This window comes from Opisthorchis viverrini (assembly GCF_000715545.1).
Source record: "Opisthorchis viverrini unplaced genomic scaffold opera_v5_69, whole genome shotgun sequence".
Taxonomy (NCBI): Eukaryota; Metazoa; Platyhelminthes; class Trematoda; order Opisthorchiida; family Opisthorchiidae; genus Opisthorchis; species Opisthorchis viverrini.
Window position 1 is genome coordinate 568,867 of NW_008751725.1, and position 23,355 is coordinate 592,221.

The window sequence follows — 23,355 nt, forward strand, 5'->3', positions numbered from 1 at the left end:
CACCATTAAATGCCACTTATTATAGCCGTTTGTCGGATAATTTGAATTGCTTATACATGTTATCCGCTTTTTAGCCCTCTGGATGCCTACAAACGCGCAAGACATTATGACACTCCCCAACTCGAAGTCATCAGGTGAGGACTAGTCTTGCAGCATTTCTCCTCTGAGTTTTTGTAAAAAAATCAGTGGGAGCCTTCCCCTCTTACTTGGATCCGGTGTATTTGTACGTTTCCCTCGGTCCAAATGAAAACTGTTCTGAATTACCTAAAATGTCTGCGTTGACTTGACTGTTACGTTAACATCTAAATTATACACGTCGCCACCTACACAGAAAACAGTCGAAACCGAGAACTACTATACTCTCCGTAATCGGGCTTCCTTGTTTTTTTGGAATCCTTGTACTCTGAAGTTTATTCACCTACTTTACGATGACTTGTGTGGGCATCTCCCGTATCCAGCAGTGTCTAGAACCACTAGTGTCTGTGACTGGCGAGTTATTCCCTGATATAATGGTAATCGGAGCCTAGTTTGTCATAGATTCGTTCATGAAATAGGCACGCACAATTACCAACGCAGTTCTCACCAGGGAGGACAAAGCTACATAAATCGGCACTTTCCATCCGCCAGTCATTTTGCAACAGGGTCTTTCAACTTAAAGCTATAGTATGCATCCTGGGTGCACTTCTGAGCTGGAAGGTCTCGGATGTTAGTCTTACTAACGTAAAGACTGGTGTGATACTGCGTTCGGTAGCTACCATTCTGTGGTTTATCAAATACATGTAGGCCAACATTGTCTGGAGCACTGCAAGCACTTTCTCGACATTTACCGGTGGCGGCTTTGTTTGGAAGTGCCACTGCTCAACCCATAGGAGTTTTGTGTGTTTCGTCGACCAGAGTTCCTTAGTTGGGCTTCCGATCTTCTCATCAAGCATCTATGTCCATGAAGCTGTATTAAAAAGCCGTCTGATGTAGGAGAAGTCTCTAGTGAGTCTTAATATTGGAATATTTTAGTTTCTGCCTATGTTTTAAAGAGTGGATCTCTTGATCTATTGTCTATCGTCCCCCCTAATTCCCTGCTCGTGTAATAAACAAAAAAACAGAGGCCGCAGAGGGTTACATGTTTGTGGTTATCCGGTGAAGTGCAGTCTCGTATGGTACTCTACGATGATGTCATACCACTTCGACGTATCCTGTGCATATTTGAACTCACTGAAAAATAGGATTCACAGAATGATTGCAGTAGAGTACGTGAAATATGCACTCATTGCAATGGATAATCACTAAGTGACTCAAGAGTCATGCACTTCCTACCACTTTATCCTTCCAGACCAGGTTTCACGCGTATCTCTGTACCGTTTTTCGTTCCGGATGCTGAGGTCGATTTCATTTTGGACGCGCTGAAGTTTGTCGCCAACCACGGCTGGATATTCTTGCCCCTATATCGATACATTTCATCAACAGGAGAATGGTCCCATCGTCAGCACGAAATCAGCCGTGATCGCAAATGGCTGGGTAACGTGGACTACTCAGAGGGAAAGATGTCGTGGTCTTCCGCTCGTATTACTACTGAAATGCCGGTTCCAGAATCCTACGAAGTGAGTGCTATTGGATTAGTTGTATAGCGGCAAGTAAGACGTTCACCGCTACCCGAATTTGCCTTTCCTTTCCCATCAAGTTCTAGCTGGTGGCTGGTCATTCTTCTTGATCTCTGTACCTGTTTCCTTCTTTTCAGGCCTGCCTTAGAGCTGCACATGAAGAAATGTGCAGAACCGTCAAACTGGTCGATTTTTCCACATCTTTCCCCGTTCCAGACGATACTATTGCTTTCGATGAGTCTAGTCACGAGCTTCGTTGGTTTCTACTCCCCAGTGAGGCAGCTGCTCAGATCCGCAATGAAATCGGTGAGCGTACCTACTGTGCTTCTATAGCCTAATTTTGTGATTTTCGGTTACCTGGTGCATCCGAAATGGATGGTGAACGTAGAGGTATTATTTTTAATAGCCTCGGGTTCTATAGTGATTAGTTTTGGAATAACTCTTACTATCACTTTGCACTCTGAGTCGAATCCAGGTGTACCTGAAGAAATGACTTTGAGCGGCCTGACGTCTCCCAAGAGCTTGTTTATGTATTTCTCTAAAGCAGAGCAAGTTGCCAAGTAATGAATTTTATGACGGTGACCCTTTGCGTTTTAATATCTGTTTGCGTGGCCTACCTTTTCCTCTATTTCTTTACGTGCAAGCACTTGCTGGTACGAATCGATCATGTTGTACTGGCATGATTGCCATTGATGGGTATCTCCATGGAGTTTCTTCCGCTTATTTTCTGCTCAGCTTTCGAGGTGCATTCATTTTCGCGGTACGACGGCAGTTTCCTTGCTCGGCTCCGATGCTTAATTCACATCCTCCAAAGATTAATTTTTCCTGCATTCTATTTCGCTTTATCGCCGTCATCAACGAAAACATGCCAGGATGAAGTATTGGCGTCCAACTGCTATGTCTGGAATAAGTATCCAGACCTGAAGGCTGAAGGAATGCGTCATTTTAGGATGGGTTATCAAGAGGTTAGCAGTACTTTCCACCCAGAGCCTTTTTGGATCTCAGGCCAAAGTCCCAATAGCATTCGTCACATGCACACTGCTGTTGATTCCCAGTAAGGATAAAACAGCTGTACAGTGTCTCTTGGCTTTTCAGCACAAATTGGCTTCACTTACTCGCAAAGGCCTATGTACGACGTAAGATGGTGTGTGGCAGAATAATGATAAGTAATAAGTGTGATGAGAGAAATATTTTACCAAAGGTGGGTGAGAATTATGACAGCAACTGACTTTGGTCCCGTACCATCTCGAAGGGTTTTTTATCCTTGTGTGTTCCTCATCGTTGGTTCTTCATTCCGGGGTTCTTGTTTGTCTAACCAAAGCCAGTGGAACTGTAGAAACATTAATTCGTCTTCTCCAAGTGTGCCACCATCCACTAGCTTCCTACTGAATCGAAGCCGTACAAGCAGAGTCCGTTGAGGTATGATACTATGTATTAAACGTACTACACGATTAACTGCAGGAATTGAGTCCTTACATGGAGGGTTGATGGTGAAATATTACCATCCGAGTTGGTTTCTCAACTCTATGCTTCGCCATAGGCATATCGTCCTGTATTCGATCTTGATTGGTGCTGTTATGTAGGCGAAATGCGCCTGAACTTCTACCGATCCACTTCTTTAATAATGTGGTATTATTCAGCAATAGCGCCACCCTGTTTCGATGCGGTCGTCGACAGCGAATTAGCTAGGTGTTCCAGACAATTTAAATCATCCAGTAACTGTGATCTGACGTCCAAACTTCATGTTCGTTTTTTGTGTTGTATAGATTGGTTGTTGGGTCTGCAAATAAGAAGACCTTTACTCCGGAAAAAAGTACTTGTTGAAGTATGTTGGAAGTCACAAGATCACTTGATGTGGAGAAAATTGACTTTATCCGTTGCATAGGGGGCGAGATGGCCGAAGTGGTTAGAGCGCGAATTTACTGACCGGAAGGTCCGTTGTTCGAACCCGACCTCTCAACTTCCCCTGTCTAGGCTTGGGTGTTGCGATTTATGACACCAGGCGATGATATATTTTAACTATCCTGCGCTCTCAGACACTATCACCTATGTACTCCAAACCAATTCGCCCGTTATCATTCGGAAGAAAGCGTCGTCAGTCGTTCCCATTTTATTAGCCCCCACCCTATGTATTTTTTATGCGTTCTAAATCCCCAGGTCAACTGTCAACCCCTGTACCGCATTCCTCACCGTGGCACCCGGGTTCATTAAGCAAATGCTTCTGTCCGGATCTGCAAAATAACAAACACGAAGCAGCCTTATTCCGGACCAAAACTTCCTCCTGTTTGATGGACCCACCAAGTGAATCATGCCATACGGTTAATGATCTGGATAACCCGAAGAAGCAAATCGACGTTTCCGTGACTATTCGTCAACTCATTCGGCCACATTCCATTGGCCCGCTTAATTCGGGGCATCTGAGGGTGAAAGATATTACGGTGAACAGTATAACCCTCACGCACCATCATCGGAAACGAGTTCTGTCAGAAAGTACCACAAAGCGGCCGAACACAAAAATGGGACTGAAACCATCATTGTCTGAATCAGTCCTTAATGGAGCGTATTTAACACGACGGAATCGGTCGTCGAGTGCTGAACAGCTGATCTTTGATTCCTTTGATGCACCGCCTCAGCTCGCGCTAACGAGGAGCACAGCGATTTCCTCATCGACCGAATATTTTGATATTCGTCAGTCCGTTGACGAGCCGACTCTCAACAACAGTGCATTGGTTCAAGTCTCCCATGATCCACTGAATGGTGCTTGCAGCGTTGGTCGCAAAGCCATGAAACACACAGCAGAGTTTGTCGGCCAACAAGATCTAAGCCGCCTGAAGCCATCAAATACCTTATGGCAAGCACCCCCGAGAGATCTGTACAAGCTCGTATTTCGAGTGAGTTGTAACTTGTGTCGCCGTGATCAATTTTCGGGTCATTAGAGATATGGTCAATTCATCTATTGACTGACATATTGGCTGTCGCGTACAAGATAACTGTTGTGTTTAGTTTTCCGCCTGGTAGTCTAACATCCCCCCACTTTGAATCCTGTTGGACAAGAAAACGGACAACTACAAAAGTAGTTATGTTATGAGCCGGCGATCAATGGACACGCTGCAGGAGTGTAGCTCTTTTCTTGCTATCGATCAAGGTATAGTGTAATACGATTTGGTTGTTCACCTCTAAAAGCCAGTTATTTTTTTGTTAGTGTATCCCCATAGCTTGCGTTTCTGTCAACTTTCTTAGACAAAATTTGGTCACCTCCGGATAAGCTCCGTAGTGCAGGTGCTATCCCTCTTGTAGAGTCTGGTCACATGAACATAGAAGGCCGATCACCTGGTCCTTAGCTGAACAGTGTTGACCTGAGAACGGAATACTTCCTATGGAATATCAGACAGCCTGACCAAGAATGATTTAAGTATATTATTGATTCTCATAGATGATTTCACTCACTTGTACGACCAGTCCGCTCTGCCCAATCCACCTGTATGTGTTTCCAAACAAATCCCATCTTCACAAGTCCTAGTCTGAATATGTTGCATGTATTGCGCATTTATTGGCAGAAGCTTTTCGCTCCTCATAGTCTAAACACCACTGCTTCCGAAACATCGCCGAAATTTTGTAGGCCCATCGGACTTAGGTGATCTGATTGTCAGATAGGTTTTGGATGGATCCGAAACATCTTACCGAGCATGACTCACGCCTTTCTATTTGGATTATTTTTTTGTGTTGGCCTTGAAGAGGTGAACACCAATTTGAATGTCAGTTTCTTCTTCTTACCTTCTCAGGTTAATCAATGGCAGGAATTCCTAGTTATTATGTTCAGTAACCCCCTATTTTCTTTCTTCTGCATCAGGCTATCCGTCAGTTTGACATGATCCATCCGGGTGACCGTGTCCTCGTTTGTCTCTCCGGCGGAAAAGACAGTTTGTCGCTGCTCCATTGTCTTCACCAGTATCAGTGCATGCTTCGAGGTTGTTGGTCGTCATCCCGTAGTGGACTACCGCCTTCCGCCATATTCGATCTGGGTGCTGTGACTGTTGACCCAGGTACCCCATCCTACGACCCTAGCCCACTGATTCCCTATATGGCTGATCTTGGGGTTCCTTATTTTTACGAAAAACAAGGTGGGTTAAATTTAAGCTACCAATCTGTCTCTATAAGTTCTATATATAATTCAAAGATTTTTGACGTGACTCTCATTCAGTTTGCCCTTATGGATTTGGTTTTGGCAACCATTCTGCTCGGGCATACCCTTGAGTCCCCGGTTAGTGCTGGATTAAGTTGAGTACTTTCCCTCCATATAATCTACCAGGAACGATGTTTTTCTTTCACTTATTTTTTATCCTAGCCTTTTTGGTCATCGACATGTGTCCCTAACTTTGACGTTTAAGACGTCGGTAACAGGATAGTGGCTTAGAACTATTTCGTAGCGCTGTTCTGTTTCCAACGGAGAACTTAAATATCATGTTTGAGACCGGATTTCTGGCTTTGTCGTCATTCGCACCTATCGACAGACTGTTCACTCTACGCGGTTAATTGGTCACTGCACTCCTGTAATTGTTCATCTGTTCGTCTGCTTCAGGTATTATCCGCCAAGCAAAGGAGCTTCCATACGAAGTTTCCAGCATCTGTTCATTCTGTTCTCGAATGAAGCGTGGTCGAATATACGCCTGCGCTCGACGCAACGGATACAATGTCATTGCGTTGGGTCAACATTTGGATGATGTTGCCGAAAGGTTTGTGAACTTCTTCACTTTGAAAGATGACCACATGTTTTGGCATTGAAGCTATGCGTTTCTCTGCAGGTAATCGATATTTAACCAAACCAATCCACTGGGACAACCTACGGCGCTGCAGTTTGATAAAATCTTTTTTTACAGTGCTGAAAAATTCCAAAGGCATACAGGGCATTCGTCAAAATCCTTAAGATTTGCCGAATTGAGTTAGTCATATGCAACCCTGAATGTATGGTCATTCAAATCCCTTGGAATCCTGAATAGTATGTAATTTTGCTTGAACTGCTTTAGATGAGAAGAATTCGCAATGCCAGTCTTCGTAAATCCGGCAAACTATTCAGTTCTTGTCGAAAACTCTGATGTATGTGTTAGCTTTTGGTCATACCATATCATTAAATGTCTTTTTGAGGCGATACCCTATTGACCTAGTAAGTTTTCAAACTGACGTTTAATATCAATATCGAAGTAGTTTTGTCTCACCAGAAGATACACTGAAGATCACAACTGTGTTACTTACTTTCAGCTGGAATATATGTGTTTCGCCGCCCCCCCTGAACAAGGGGCACTCATGGGGAACGGCTCAACTTGTGGGGGGGGGGGCCAGCACCCCACCCCAGCTGCACGAGCAAATGTGAACATATTTTCCTCAGCTTTTGGTGTAACACGATAACATACTCCGTGACAGCATCCGAAATGTAATAAACATTCTGTAGAGAAGTCAACCTTTATCGTCCACGAGTACCCTTACGATAGCAGAGGTTAATAAAACACCGTTTGGAAGCCACTACCCTACAAACGCCAAGTGAAATTGCACCATGGACTCAAGTTTCGTTCCACATTTGTGCACGATCTGAATATAAATATTTTCAATCGGCTGTGGGCATACTCTCCAGCAAGAGAAAACCCTAGTATCTAGGCTGCCTAAATCTCCATTACGTCTACACACTTGTCAGATGGTTGACGGGCGATCACACCTGTGCACTGTGTGGTATCGTCAAACGATATTCTACTTCAAAGTTGTATGTTATAGCGGCTTCCAGAGGCTGAAGTCGTGGGTTTAAATCTGTCACTCTCTGGAGAGGCTATCCAAAGGGCAGACCACCCGTCGAAGACAACCCCTTTGTTTAGTTAGTGACAAACGATTTGGTAATAAACTTTGTTCCAGAAGAGACAAACTCGCAGAAGACGCTCCCTTCGATCGGTGTTTCAGAATGGTCTCTCGAAAGGCAATAAGTCTGTAATTGTATCCTTCTAAAGGACACACCTTTAAGAGGGTCCATCCATTCAAGTGGTCCTCCTGGGGTACAAAGCTTTTTTCAATTCGCATTACCGCCTGCATGGAATCACCGAAACTGGCCTTTTTGATAACTGAACTCTTTTATCGAAGAACTCACGGGTTACCAACCACAACTGATTTCTTCTGAAAAGCGAAATGTACGGAGAGGGAAAATAGCAGTCGTTGCGTGCAATAAGGATGAAAATCGCCTTATAAAATCCCCAGTCATTTAGGCCAAACTATGTTCCAATAATGCCATTGTACAGATACCTGGTTGGTGTGAAAACACACGAATTTCGCCTCTTGGTCTTATTTAGGAGGGCCTTTTTCACAACACTGGGAGTGTTCTCTATTGGTAGGTAACGAGCTGAACTTGCAGGACGGATCAATTTCAGGAATAGTCTTACGGTAGTGGAGTGAAGTATGGTTTACTTTGGGATCGCCTTTCCTGTGGGTCTGCCCTGTACTTACTCTCCCCACCATTTGTAAGTGCAGCCAGTTGTGTTTATCAACGTACGGAATCGGGTTACTTTGAGCAGAACTTCACTATAAGCATTACTGCATCATGTTGCAAGACACTGCTCACGTGCATCTTCGTCTGCCACGACGGATTCGTGTGTCGTATTGCTTAACTGTGCGTAAACAAACCGGGATGGCCTAAGTTACTGTATATTCACAAAACAGACATGTACTGTTATCCGTGAACAGTGGGCGTTTTAGTGTAAACAGCCATACCGTCCCTGGTTTGCTTCACTTTGTCCTGGACTAGGTCTTGATATGATCTTTATGATTACGGTCTGTCCAAGTATTCCCAAAACCAGTCAGCAGTGGCCGGTCCCTTTCGACACGTATTACCGCCATTTTGTCTACTTTGTTTGATAATGGATGGCATTTAGGTGAGTCTCTTATCACCACAGTGGCTTATCCAAACACATCTGCTGGTGAGCAGTGAGGCCCCCATTTGATAGAGTTCTGTACTTCAGTAAACAGCTATCCCAAAATAGCACTGTCATTGGGCAGTAAACCAGTTTATTTTCTGAGGTATTATTACTGGCGGTGGCCAGACATGCAACAATATACCAAATTCCAAAACATAATTTCGGGATCAGTGACATGGGAAGAAGCACCACCTCAAAATAGATTTACGTTATCAGCAGTGTGTGGCATATTTCCGGACAACCAATACCAGACATCATCATTATTATCAGCTGTAAAAACTGCATACTTGTCGTACAGTGGTTGTAGCTGCCAAGTTTCGTTCACCGATGATTTGGGGAGGTGGGATGGGTAGTTGTGCATTGGAGGGGGGAGCTGATAAATCAGTGCGTAAATACAGTGGACTGCTAAGTGGGGGATTGTGAAGGGAGCTATGCATTGAAGACATTAGCTTGGATTCACAAGCGCCATTGAGGGCGTGACTGAGCCATGTATGACAATGTCTCCATTGTCGTGGACCATCTCGGGGTCCCCGTCTTGGGAGACGCGACTGACCGGCGAAGCTGAGTTTGCTGGTGATGGCTTTTATACTTCGCCGCCAAGTCATTGACTGATCTCCCTGGTTCGCTTCCACTTTTCACGTGGTTATGCGAAAACAACCCTACGAGGAAGTCGGCCGACCGGCACACACAGCACGTGGCCAAGCAAGCGCAACCTGTGCAGTTTGATCAGTTCATCTATCGTGGGCAAGTTATTCTTACGAATACCATTTGACGTACTTCAGAATTGCCGACACGGTGTTCCCACCAGATTCGACCAATGCTCCGAAGACATCGATGGTCAAACACGGAAAGTCTTGACGTCCTCGGCGCGCAGCGGCCAGGTTTCTGATCCATATAGTAATATGGAGCGCACCGCAGCATTGTAAACTCAACCCTTAACAGATAAGCTGATGTCACGCCTATGCCACAGGTGACGCAAGTTCACCAAAGCTGCTCTGGCCTTCCCAATCCGGATGGAAATATCACCTTTCGCTAGACCACCGGGGCTCATACAGCTGTCTAGGTAAACAAATCTGTCCACTATCTCAATCGGCTCATCCGCAAGTACGACGTTAGGATCTGAGCCCACACAATCTTGCAGTAGAAATTTACACTTTGCAGGTGTGAAGCGTATGCCAAACTGTGAGGCGCAATTATTTAGATCATTTATATCGCTTGCATTACCACGGCGTCAGTCCAAGGGGAGCTATGTCTTGTGTGTACTCCATGTCTGTGAGTGAACGCCCCGGGAGCACTTCGACCGCACAGGCATTAGAGGCTGATAGTACGTCTTCCATGATCGTATCAATAACGAAGTTGAAGAAGATATTTGAAAGTGGACAGTCCTGTCTGACAGCACTTGACGTGGCGAACTCGGAAGAGAGCTCTCCGTACACCTTTACACGGTCGTGGAGTTGGCGTAACCCGCCTTATGGAGGGTCAAAAATTTATGGGGAACACCTTTGCTCCGCAAACACTGCTATGGTGCTTGACGGTGCACAGAGTCAAAGGCAGCTTTCAGATCAAGAAATACAACCATTGATGGTTTCTGGAAGCAGCGGCGCTGTTCCAGAATCTGTCGGAGGATGAAGATGCGATCGATACATCCTCTTGCAGGACGGAACTCAGCTTGGTTTTCACGGATCTTTACCTACCTTTGTTCACTCAACCTTCAGGCATACGGGATAATATTTTAGTATAAAGTAATGAGGGTATTCTTTCTTCAGGGGAATAGTGCACTAAATTATTTTGTCGGTGAGTGATGTTACGGATTCTCCAGGGGTATCCCTTGAGTCATTATATCAACCGAATGCGCTATACAAAGGCCGTCTAGTGTTTCAGCTGATGCGATATTCGGGATATCGTCGTATACTTTTCTGAGGGAAACTACTCTTGAGGTTGCTGAAAACTCTGCAAGTCCACTACCAATTTCGTTCTTTTTCGGCTCACCGGCTGGACATTTTCCCCGAGCTTCCATCAATCTGGTGGTAAACTAAATTCTTCCCAATCGGTGACAGTCATTGAAGTGTTCATGTTAAGGGAAAGGTAGACGATTACTGTGTTGCTCTAACTCGCAGTTCTAGCTTTTTATCCACTCATTCATTTGAAACATTTCGAGAATGAAGAGCAACTGACTGAGTGTAATGGGTTTAATAGCCTTACTTTGAGTTAGGGCTGAGTTGTGCCTTAAACTATACCGAATCGAGAAGCTTTTCAGGGTTTCCTAGAAGTGCGCAGTCTTACACGATGAGAGACCCAAGTTTCACTGTGGTTCAAACGTCCTTTTCACTGGGACAGCACTCATCGTGTGACAATATCTTAACGAACCGATGGCTGGTGTTACACAATATTCAGTCCTCTGGTAGCGCTTCTACGGATAGCGTGTCACATATCTGAGACATTGGTCACCTACATTCTGTTATCGAGATGAGTATATTTTGCCAGTTCCCTACAAGTTAGATTCATTTCGGACGTAAATGTGACGGGGACTGTGCCTACCTGATGAGCGAAACCGGTCGTGGGATGTCAAACACTTTTCAGCAATCTTGTGAGTAGTTTTTTTCCGATATCTCGAATATCATACTAACACTAACTGAAACATCAAGCAACCTTTATGTATCAGCTTCAGTGGGAGGATGTCATAGACGAGGGATTCAGCTGAATTCAGTTGAATCTATCATGAAAACCCAATTGGTGTGCAAATTAGTGTTTCTCGCGAATTTTGTACAATTTGAGTTCGTGTGGAACACAAGGTTGACAGGAGCTCGGGGACTGTGCTTACTTGATGAGTCTCAAAAAGAGCGAAACCGGTCGTGGGCAATCGAAGAGTTTACAACACTCCTACCAGTAGTGTTTTCTTAAGAAAAACCGACATTGATTTTTTTTCCTAATGTTTTTCTTCAGTCTTGGTTGTACTGTTAATCTGTCACGTACAAATGGGGGGTGGTAGTGCTGCATACTGTGCGCTAGGACATGATGACCTGAAAAGTTTGAATGCCACTGGCGTACAAAAGAATCCGGAAGTTCCCCTATAGATGTGACAGATGTGTTAGATAGCTGATCTTCGAACTCTGTTGTTAACTTAGACTTTTTGTTTGTGTATTCCTTATCACGTATCTGCATTTCTAGTACACTGCCAAAATGGGCCTGGCGTAGAGTAAACATTACTAAGAATAAGATGTTGGGGATAGTTTGTACCAATTATCCTACATGAAGTGTGCACATACTTTGCGCTGAAAGCAATAATTCTGACTCCATGGAGTCGACTCATTTTATCGCAGATGCCAGTCATATTGACAAAATTGAAAGCGGATGTGGCGCCATCCACAAAATCCCGGCTTCATTAGCTTTGCTTCATTTTTCCGATGACCTCTGCAGATATTTTCACCACCCGCGAGTTAATTAGATGTTAGTTGCACTGCTGGGCAGACGTAGTTTGTTATTTGCATAAAAATGTCATACCAACTGAAGCGATAATCAGAGACACTTTGGATCTTATTTTATGAACTACTAATCAACCACTCCATGAGCATCCACTTCGTGTTATGCAGCTTAATGCTGATTGACATTAGCCGAAGTGGCCTTCAACCGTCTCTGGGTGCTGAATTTTTAGCAGTTGCCAATGCTATCTAAGTTACCGGTTGACATTTTCGATCGACTGGTGTGTCTCGAATTAATTATCTTGTAATCAAAAGACCATATGAGTTGTCAGCTGTTCTGTGTGACTAGTCGAGTTAATATACTGATCAATGTGCAATCGAACTCACCCTCCACGTAGGACTGGGTGTTACCTTCTTTATAGTACACACCTATCATCCATTCGTTGCCATTGTATTCCCTTTCTCTGGTCATTACTGTTCATGGGGACCCTATCGTAATACTACTCTGATATTAGGCTACACGCTACTAGTTTCATTCCGGAACTTCTGTTGACGTTTGGTTATCTCGATAGAATGATCTGGTGGAAACTGTCTGCCATTCCGGCTGATCCTTGTTCGGCTTCAGCTTTCGGTTTTCTGTAACCCACCAGTCCACCGCTAGCAGCGAACTTACAAAGTCAGCTGACTTTGTCAGTTCGCGTTTATCGAAAACCAGAATGGGTTCTAAACAATAGGAACTCGATAACGGAAATATTCAATGGGTAAAGGCGTATTTAGCATGTTTTGACTGACTGCGTCTTACGCATAATTCCTTTTGATTATTTGTGTTTAATGGTACAGAATCCTTTCAGAATATTCGCCTCCCCAGAGTTCACACTAGATTTTGAAATGTTCCTGAAATGTGTTATGTGATTCCGGACCCTGGCCAGGTTGCACAGTCTTTCTGAGTTGCGTATTTTTATCAGCTTCATCCCATCCCCCGAATCGGTCTGCTCTCACAGTTTCAGCGATGCCCAAACCCGTTTGCCGGTGATAGTTCTTCCAGGTCGTGTTTGTTATGTCAGGTTTTTATTCATTTGGTCTGCTAGCCACACGATTGCCTTATCTTGACCTAATGTTTATGACCATATATTCTCAATTTAACATTGGAGGACTTAGTCCAAGGCTTATAGGTAGCCCTTCGGTATATGATCCTCATCGGAACAAGGTCTCTTATTGAAGGAACAATCTGAAACCACTCTGTGGAGAGGTCTGTGACGATATTTTCTTGGCTCGTGTCGCTGATAGGGGTTTCGGCTTAAGTCAGTTTATCAGGTGCTAATCGTCATAGTTGTGGACACATACATGGTTTCTTTTATTGTATCCGACAGGAATTTTTACTAATGGTTGTTGATTTATCTTTCGTCTTCTTTAGTTTCCTGATGTCCTGCTTTCACAATGGTCTGCTTCTGACCATGAAAGCTAATTACCGTGTCAGGTAAATTTCCGATTGTATATGTCATGTAGTTTTGATACCCTTTTTCATTTGGAGTTGTTTTCTCTTTCGTCCCATCAAGATCCAGTTTTCTAGCAATTCTCTAATCAGTCTGTGTCCATTGAACTGACTCTCTTTTCATGCGGATGCGTCGAATAGGGTGATAGTGCATTCGACTCTTTCAGCAACCCACTTGTCGTTTATTTTATTGGGTTTCATGCTCATCGCTCAACTCCTCTAGCAGAACACCTTTACTTTCTCGGCCGTCTGCTACCTTTACTCGAAAGCTGGTTGGTTTGCGCCTTGGTCGTATGTTTGCAGCCTACCATGACCAGGATAAAGGGCTTCTTCGACCTCGTTCGTCCAATTAAACATCCAACTCGGTTACACTTTTTGGGTATTTTTTGACACGTGCAGCACAACAAGGTATCTGGAATCCAAAATCAAAGAGGACGCCGCAAACGGCCCCAAAAGATGAATCCCGGTCCACCATCCAGATATGTATTTGTCGTGTTATTCACCCAGTGACTACTTCTAATTCCTTTTTATGTCAAGATACAAGCCTAAACTTGTGGAGGATCTGGAGATACAGCGTCTTGGCGCAGCTTCATACGCCCAGAAACACCTTGTAATTAACACTACACTAGCTTGAACATTCTAGTCGCGTTCTATTTTACTAAGGCAGGGAACTCGTATGTTCGAACTTTAACTTCTTATCTAGTAGGTATTTTTTGAAATTCGTAACTAGTGATACATTGATATTTCCAGGAGAAGAAACACCAGTTAAACATTAGGTGCAATTTTTTGTGAAATGTTCTAGCTATTTAAAATTTTGTGCGTGGATGGAGAGTGGCAATAGGAGTATGACGCTGTGAATCGACTCTGGTCGTTCATCTCAGGAGCATTATCCTATAGGTCAGCATAACCACATTCATTCATTAGAATTCATACTTACCCGGGAGATGGTCTGACGTGCACGAGTAAACTGATCAAATCAGTCCCAATTTACTATTCTTCTGATAGGAACAAACTATTTATAACTTAACGTCATTTAATATTATTTGATGGACCCAAAATTAGACATCTGGCATAATTTCATGAATCAATGTATATGCACTCTGAAAGCATTCGTTTAGTTACCATGGTTTTACGTTGGGTTGTGAAATTTACCGTTTGTATGTTCCACTCTCATATCATACTATTTTTCTTCAGGCAAGGAGATCTCCGAGTCATTCGGCCACTTGTGTTCGTACGCGAATACCAAACTCGAAAGTTTGCTGAAACGGTAGGTCTGTAATGGCGGCTGTGTGTACGTGATTCCTCTTAGCCCTGCTTACTCACTAGTTCGTTAGCAGTCCATTCCACTTCTTGTTTATTTTTGCAGGCTGATGACTTCATCAATAATAATATTAGTGGTAGTATGCGAAAAAGGACTTGGCTTGTTGGATAATGTGGTCACGCTGCGTTGTGTTGAAACCTCATTTTCGGACATTCCAACGTGTAACTTGATGATAATATCATGATATCATATCCGTGGCAATGCTCACAGCTCGTATCGTAGTGTCTCTGGCTTTCTACAGACATGTACGTTTTCTCAGTTTTTAATACTATCAGTAGTATCCCTTTATGGTAGCCCTTTGTTCCATACTCGAATGCATTCGTTCGGTTTCCGAAGAGGTTCTACGTAGCGAAATGCACTCATCTGCATGCCAATTCGGTTTCCACGAGACACTAAATCTCTCGTTTATGATGTCCTTTAACTGAATGTGCTGCACCAGGCTGTCTCATGCTTCAGCTGGTACGATACGCTAGTATCGCAATACATTGTATGGACGATGTCCTTTAATGTGCTGCACCAGGCTGTCTCATGCTTCAGCTGGTACGATACGCTAGTATCGCAATACATTGTATGGACACAACACACTACTCATAAGGTCGCTGAGACCCCGACAACCCTACTGGCTTTACAACTGGATACTGTTTTTCTGGAGCCTTTGGGCCCATAGACTTCGACAACTCTGGTCCATCGCGTTTGGGAATTGAAATTGTTCTGTCATCTGCGGCAGAAGTGGGACCGTGGTAGGATATTTCCCCCAAGTAACATGCTTCCATATTTGCAGAAGCAGCAACACTACCCTCTTGAAACAAACGTCGAGTTAGAAGTGATTGACGCTGCATCTCACACACTTCGGTCACCAAACGATTGAGTCGCCAACGCTGACTTATTCCACACAATCCAAGAAATATCAAGAAGATTGATCCCCAATAATCATAACTTACCAGTATAGCGACTTTTTAAAGAATCGGAACAGATTTGGTCTCTTTAGGTAACAAAAATAGCCCGTGAAGTGACCATAGAAGTACTGAGGTGCGGGATTCATGGGCGAAGGATGGGACGTCGCTGTTTCCGGGAGATCTGTTCCTCGGTTCTCTACTGCTTCCAATTTGCACAGCTATTCACAGGTGTTGTGCTGTCGTTGAGGTTGGACTTGGCTCGTGGCCTCTGATTTGAAATGACGGGCCGTTTAGCAGCTGTTTTAAGCATTCTACCAATCGTTTCATCTCCTCACGGTTGTTAAGCTACTGTCCGTCTGCATCTCTAAAAGAAGTGCAGTCGTGGCCAGGATTTCCCGGACGCTATGTGACGAAAAAGTCTGTCAACAAAGCGAGTTATACGTGCTGTATCATGTCCAAGCGGTATCAGGTGCAGTCATTCTTTACTGACTTACAGCTTGTGGACTTCGGTCCAGTCGGCGAGATGAGGTTACTTAACTTTTTTAAATAAGTATTGTCTCCTTGTCTCGTGTTCATCGGATTAGTTCATCGTGACAAGCCAGTCCAGAAACAGATGTCAGCCCACCATAAAACTGAGTTCAGCGTCGATTCTCCACCGTTGGAGCTCTTATCCTTATCCACTCGTAAATTTTGCGCACAATAATGCTGCTTGTGTAATACATCATAACTTCTCTTCGCCAACCTTCCTTCCGAACCGTCAAACTGCGTCTCTCGGGTTTCTTGGTGCATTTTAGAACATGCTGGTCTGGCTCGCTGGGTGCACGCAGGACACGTTGACGAAGATTGTCATATTGAGTGCATTATTACCACTTGATATTGTTTTCTCATACGATCACTAAACATCGTGCGTACAGCGTGAGCAGACTCTGCTCTTATACACCAGAACACTCTTCGGCCTGCTGCTTCACGACTGTTGAACCCCATGTTATCCGCTCGCCAGTGTGAGAAGAACTTTGTGAGGTGTGGTGCCGTGCATTGGATCGTGGAAACCGCATCGTGTTAAGTAACTGTCGAAATGTGTGAGATTTAGGTAGTCACCAAACAAAAGATTTGGGTTAATGATAAAGAGGTCATCTTACTTCGATCGGTCCTGATATTAGACCTAGCAACCGCTCATTTGCAGTGGACCTGGTTCCAGAGAACACCCCGCAACGGCGTTTTCAAAGCTTTTGATATGACTTTTCAAATTTAAAGACGACCCCCTTATATCGGCAGAAAACTGCGATCGATCGCTTAGTTCCTGTTCATAGTTCCTGATTTTATTGAATCTACCTGACGATCTTGTGATACAGATGTACAAACTGACACCGTGAGTGAGTTCGTGGATGGAGAGACTGGAAAAAATCCGTGCTTATTCAAAAAGCAATGAGCAGTTCACCTGTATATCAACTCTCGTTCGAACTACACTCTTACAAACTTGTTGTCCGTTGCATCAGACCCTTCATATGTCTACACGCCCATTTGTACCCGAAGACCGTACGCTCAAAATGACCGAATGTCGCATCGATCGGACGAATGTTTGGCGAGCCAGCCATGGGGAAGCAAAAGGCACGCCCTGATTGGTTGGTCGAAGTATGGGCCAATCAGCATTGAGCCCTCGACGCTTTTCATCTCGTCACGAAGACCTGGATAGTTCTGTGATCACTTCAGTTATTCAGTTATAATAATTCCCCCGTATTCCGAGGAGTCTGTCTTCAGCTGTCGTCCCTGTGGATATGACCTACTGAGCGGAACAGCAGGCCAAGGATCTGCGAGACCACAACCGGTTAGATTCACACGATGCTCTATCACTCTACTCCACCGACCGATGCACGTGGCCGACTAATCCTCTGTACTAGTGGCCTGGTCATCTCGAGGCCAAGTGGATCACGCTTAATAGACAGGCCGGTGATGATTAACCCGTGAAGCTTTCATTCTCTTTATCATCTGTCTGTGTCGGATCATGCCAGCGAAAACTAATTAAGGGTGTGGCAGAAAATTTGTTTTACAAAGGAGGAAGCAGAAGTGTTGTATAGCGCATCACTATTCGTCTCAATGCTCTCACACCCCACAAGATACCTTTAACTAACAGTGTTCAGATAAACGTTGATTCAGTGGGAAAAAGGCATTTTTATGCTTTTTGGTTCTATTTTCTTACATTTATTTGTATTTTAATGTTGGCTGCCCTTTCATAGTGTAACATAGGGGTTAAAAAATGACGGTGTAGGTTTCGGATTTGGGAAGTGCCGCTTCACAACAAAAAAACATTTATTTAAATTGAACTAAAATGTTGGTATGAGTTCTCGCTCTTTGTACTTTCAATCCAATGTCGAATGCCAACAGGACTCGCATAACTGATTTCGGTGAAGGCGTCAGTTATCGAGGGCCAGGTGGCTTAGATCAAATTAATTGTAACTACAAAAAATGGTGATAGTCTCTGTTATGTATCACTCAGAAACAACTTACACGACCGTGAAATGGGGGTCAAACTAGCAATCTTCGTCATAACGACGACCTTCCTTACGGTGATCAATTTTGGTGTTCCATAGGAGTATTGGCTTTGAACGAACACTGTATTAGGTCGACCATTGATAGATTTATGTCTGTTTTCACAACGTCACTTGTCTCTTGTACACTTTAGGTCACGAGTGAATTCCTGTCCTTATTCGTCAACTGTAAATCTCGACATTTCTTTTGCTTTATGCACAGTGTAAGCTGCCAGTGATACCCGAGAATTGTCCTGCTTGTTTTGAAGCTCCCAAAGAAAGATTCCGCATCAAACGTATCTTGGCAGAGCAAGAAGTTCTTTTCCCCCGTCTCTTTCATAACCTTCTGTCAACGATGATGCCTCTGATTGGCGAGAGCAGCACCCGCCCTCGAAAAACCAACTGCACTTCCAGTGTTCGAAACATACTCACGAAAGCCTTTCATAACTTTGAAGTAAACACTAAGTCAAATTATTCCGATTGATTGTTATGGTCTTTGGGACCATCTTTCCATTTTTCTTGAAGATTAATATTTTTTGTCCAGAGGCAGCCATATTATATCCATGTTCATTTCGTCACAATTTTGTAGCAGAGACAGCTTTTGATTTTTGTGCCTTCCTTAGCCCTCCGTTTCTCTGAAACCAGCCAACTAGTAGGAACCTTGAGTTTACCTTGTTTTAATGTGGCTGTGCTATTCTGTACCCTACGTACACCTATCTTATTTGATCAAAATGATGATATTATTTATCTTGGTCGATTTATTTTTACAGTAGATTGTGTTTTTTGTCGGCAGAGATTTTACGACATCTCTCAACCAATGGCCAGTGTCAACTAGGTCGGTCGTGCAGTTGATCGTAGACCCGTTGCGTATCACGTAAAAAAACGAGGTATATGCGGCCTTGACACATGCATCAATGCAGCTGCTCATTGTTCTCCCTTCTTACCAGCTGTGCCCACAATTAGCTTGTTTCGGGATTTTCTGCTCTCGTCCTTAGGGGGAAACTATTCAGTGTACTTATTTACCAGGTAGTAGTGAGAATAAACTGCACAAAATGGATGCACCAACGAGCACGGAGGCTCACGCTGGTGGACCATCATATCGTGCACGGTTCGGTTCGCTTGTTAGTGGTGGTTAATAATCCAGATAGTCCGGCGTCAAACCAATCTTTGGTACAGTGATTCATATACGTAGGTTTTTACTATCTTAATTCCAGATGATTCGCGTCCGAATTCTCCTAATTATACCCTATTCCACATTTGAGCAATTAATTCCTTAAGCAGCTGGATGTGCATTATGTTGCGGATAAGAAAAGAGGACTCATCAGGCGATTAGAAGGCGTTGCACTATCCGTTTGTTAAACTCCGACCCGATACAACCTGATAGTTGCATGTCTCACTGGAAGCGTACATGGGTTTTACTAACCCAAACCCACTTCAATAACCGTGTGTCGTTTCTCTACTCACACCAATCACAAACGGATGCCTTGTGTCTACTGGGACTGAAATTTTAATGCTCTCCAGTGCCGACCAGTTTGGGTTTTAACCAATTTGTTCACTAAGCTCGAAATGTTACTAGATATTTATCATGCCAGGCATCCTGCTGACTGCCGTTCTACACACAACCCAGAACTCTTATTTTGGAATTGGGCCTCAGGGTCGCATTCGACGCATGCTAATATGGAACCTGCTCGTGTAGTCTTGAAAGGTTACTTGTACAATTGAAGAGCTTACTCAACTGGATGCTACAAAAACGGCACTAACGGATCCAGAGCTGTGTAATATACACAAAAATACGGGGCTTCCGCTGCTGAGTTGCGCGAGCTCTAAGCAATTCACTTCTTTGTATTATCTTCGCTGAATGTAATATCTCATATATGCGTCCCTCAAAACAGTCCAATTTCGGCTTGTTATTGATGCTTCTGTATCAACAACTCAGTACCGAACAAAGCCTTGATTTCTAAGGTTCTTATTACTGCTCGTCAGTTCAGGATTAATTTTCCACTAGTATCAATTGAAGACCCTACTGACAAATGACATCAATCTTTTTACGGTTTGCTTGAAGGTGAGTGACAGTGGCTTACACAACGCTAAGCTGGGCGGATCTGTTGGCCATAACGCTATGGTTATCACGGATCGTTGATTTCAAGAAACAGACGTTGTCTTATTTTCGACCAGAGCCTGAAAGACCACACTCACTAATCCCTAGTCCTGTTACGCGTAATTGGCTATCGGCCAAAGATGCGGTCGGATACCAGCCATTTCAACTTTGCAGGTGCTTCATCTTCGTTCAGACTCATCGGAATCGCACCTGAAACTCTGTTTACTCCTTTTTTGGCTAAAGTTCATTCCCACGACTTTTTGGAACAAGTTAGGATAAGAGCAGCTCCCCGTGGCATTTTAAAGACAACTTTTCTACGAATGCTGGGTAATGAAGATCAAAGTAGAAAGAACTCGAATGTTTCTTCTGATTGGTTGCAAGTTTGCATGCACGGTATCAGAAAGCGACTGTCTAGGCGGTTTTATTCTCGCCCAAAATGACAATTGTCGGCTTTCTGTGTAACGTAAGCGGGATTGATCAGATGGGCGTGGTGTTTTCCCACTACTATAGCGGCTAGAAGTAGAGCAAAGTTGAACTGGTAGCAAAGCACCTCCCTAAGCTTGTAATAAAGTAAAGGAGCGAGAAATGGGTACCCGACTAGCAGATGTAGAAGATCCGATTTTCAATGAGTAGCGCTGGTAAGCACCATTCTTTGTAAAATTCGCCTTGGCCTCAGCTTTGTTCCGGATTAGCAGTAAATTACTTGTCCAACTCAGTAATACTGCTCCAAGATCTTAATCCTCTAAGAAGCGTGTCATGCCACTAGCCTGTTATGGGGATATGTAAAAGGGTTCGCCGCTGAGTAGCTCAGTAGTGAACTATCCTTGCCATTATCCATGCTCATGGAATTATCCTGGGGTTGAACTTGGCGATAAAGGACCTCTTAGATAACATTAGATCGATGGCTACTTTTGAGAGTTACAAAGCTCGTTTGTAGGACTTATTTCGTCATTCCTGACAGCGTTGAATCATCGATGGTTTTTGGACCAGCACAACCATATACCCTTTAACAGACTTGAACAAACTGTCATAAATTTACTTTTGTAGGCGAACGCAAATAGGTCGACTGAAGCGACCTTTAAATGGACAATATCAAAAAGACTCACTTAACACGAATGGACCCAAGTTTGTGGTAACGCCATTGACTTTGGGTGGCCAGTATCCAACGCGCAAACAGTGATCACACACTCAGCACGGAACATAGGTCACTTTCGTACATAATCTCGTAGGCTTTGAGAGCAAGTCAAAAATGTGAATATTGTGTAGTTCTGGGATTATGTGAATCACGCTTAGTTTTTTTTAACTGGGACATGGGTATTCTTGAACAGTCATTTGCCCCAGTTGTCGCGCACTAGATTTTACAGAAGGACTATCTTGATTGATCTAATCCCCCTGCAATCACGGTGAACGCGTGTATTTTTGAATAATAGATTATGGATTCCTGTCGCTCAATGGTTATTACACGTACACTGGTCAACGGAGTAGACTCTCGCCTAATAAAAACTCAACAAAACTTCCCTATGAGACCCGACACGGAGAATATTTACCGTAAAAGTGTTAGTGAGAACTGGGCGCTTTGTTTTTGTTTATATATAAAATTTCTAATGGTTATTCGAAGATATATGGCACAAGACTGCATCACTAGATGCTGTTTTCGTTAATGGGAATTCAGTACTCCCGAGAACTTCGCGTAAACCATGAGGGTGTGCTTTCCGTATAAAGTTGGGCTTCTTCGAAAAGACATGTTTCTTCAACTGTATGACTCAATTATGCTGGAAAGGTCTGGCCAGTTTGTCCAATTTTGACAGGTTTCTGAGAACCACATAGCTTTTCACACGAAGTTCAGCTGAATATCTCATTTGGGATACTCTTGAACTAAATATACTGCACAAAGGCTGTCTAGCATTTCAGTTGGTACAATATTCGAGATATCTCCGTATATAATCCAGAAAGAAACTACTCACAAGGTTAGCGAATATACACTCATCTGCAAACTAATTTGGTTCTTTCGAGAGACTCACCTGGAACCCAGCTGAATCTCTTGTTTATCACGTTCTCAGGCATGGATGGATTTTCAGCAACCTTATGACTAGTACATTACAAATACTCACAAGGTTGCTTAGAACTTTTCGACAACCCACGACCGGTTTTGCCCTTCATGAAGCTCATTAACAAGCATAGTCCCCAAGTCTCCGCCAACCTTGTGCTCTACCCGAATTCCACATTTCGACAGGTAGACTCATTTGCATACTGTGAGAATATATTCGAATATCGCATCGGCCGAAACATGGGGCAGCCTTGGTGCAGCGATTTCGGTTCAGCAATATCATAAGCCGTATATTCGGGTTGGACTCATGTGAGTTCCACGTAAAAGCAAAATTTCTATGCAGGTGAGTTTGTCAAAGTTCGTGCAATTTGGATTGAAGTAAAACATACGGTTGGCAGAAACTCGGGGCCTGCTTGATGACCCCCTAGAGAGACGATGCCCGTCTTGAGCTGTCGAAAAATTTTCAGTGAAATAATGGATACTTTCCTTCAAGAAGTGTTCTGAATGGTCTTGAAATGCAGAAAGATCTTTAACCTGGCATTATCCTGAGGTACCAATTAAAAATTCATGTCTGTTATAATCTGATTTCTTTCATCATTTAAATGTGTAGTGACTTGGACCAATTATGGAGCAACTTATGAGACTTGTTGGTGACATCACCAAATACAGTGGCGATATTCCTGTTTAAATCGGAGGTACCGAAGTCTTGTTTGGAAACTTCACTGACGTTGATGTCACCTTAGGCAGAGATATTTTCTCGAAGCATTTCTCTTGTCTCGACTAGAATTACGGAGGAAACAACCTCTACCGGTACTGTGTGTCCTTTTCGGTTGGGCGATCCCCTGAAAAAGTGGAACGATGAGCACTAAAGACGCCCCATGTCGAGCTCTCCAACTATACGGAAGATCGGCTTCTGGTTCAAACATGTGGCCTCGTTACCGACCATGACAATCGCCTTCAGATTGGAGATGGTTCATAGGTAGAGCTGTCGGTTGTGCGCTTTCGCAGCTGTGAC

General features: G+C 43.7%; 2 protein-coding genes across 2 annotated transcripts in view; one reads left to right on the forward strand and one right to left on the reverse strand.

Annotated features, from left to right (window-relative positions):
* The window catches only part of T265_04281 (hypothetical protein), a gene marked incomplete at both ends in the record, with an annotated part of 29,247 nt that extends 28,315 nt beyond the window's left edge, over positions 1 to 932 (reverse strand). Inside the window, one exon of the mRNA XM_009168980.1 lies at positions 721 to 932. Coding sequence (XP_009167244.1) covers positions 721 to 932 — 212 coding nt within the window. The remainder of the gene's footprint in view (positions 1 to 720) is intronic.
* T265_04280 (hypothetical protein) overlaps positions 1 to 18,987 on the forward strand; it is a gene marked incomplete at both ends in the record, with an annotated part of 29,631 nt that extends 10,644 nt beyond the window's left edge. Inside the window, 9 exons of the mRNA XM_009168979.1 lie at positions 75 to 134; positions 1,328 to 1,595; positions 1,733 to 1,901; positions 3,753 to 4,486; positions 5,446 to 5,716; positions 6,175 to 6,328; positions 13,376 to 13,438; positions 14,648 to 14,720; positions 18,419 to 18,987. Coding sequence (XP_009167243.1) covers positions 75 to 134; positions 1,328 to 1,595; positions 1,733 to 1,901; positions 3,753 to 4,486; positions 5,446 to 5,716; positions 6,175 to 6,328; positions 13,376 to 13,438; positions 14,648 to 14,720; positions 18,419 to 18,679 — 2,053 coding nt within the window. The remainder of the gene's footprint in view (positions 1 to 74; positions 135 to 1,327; positions 1,596 to 1,732; positions 1,902 to 3,752; positions 4,487 to 5,445; positions 5,717 to 6,174; positions 6,329 to 13,375; positions 13,439 to 14,647; positions 14,721 to 18,418) is intronic.
* Positions 18,988 to 23,355: the final 4,368 nt, after the last annotated feature.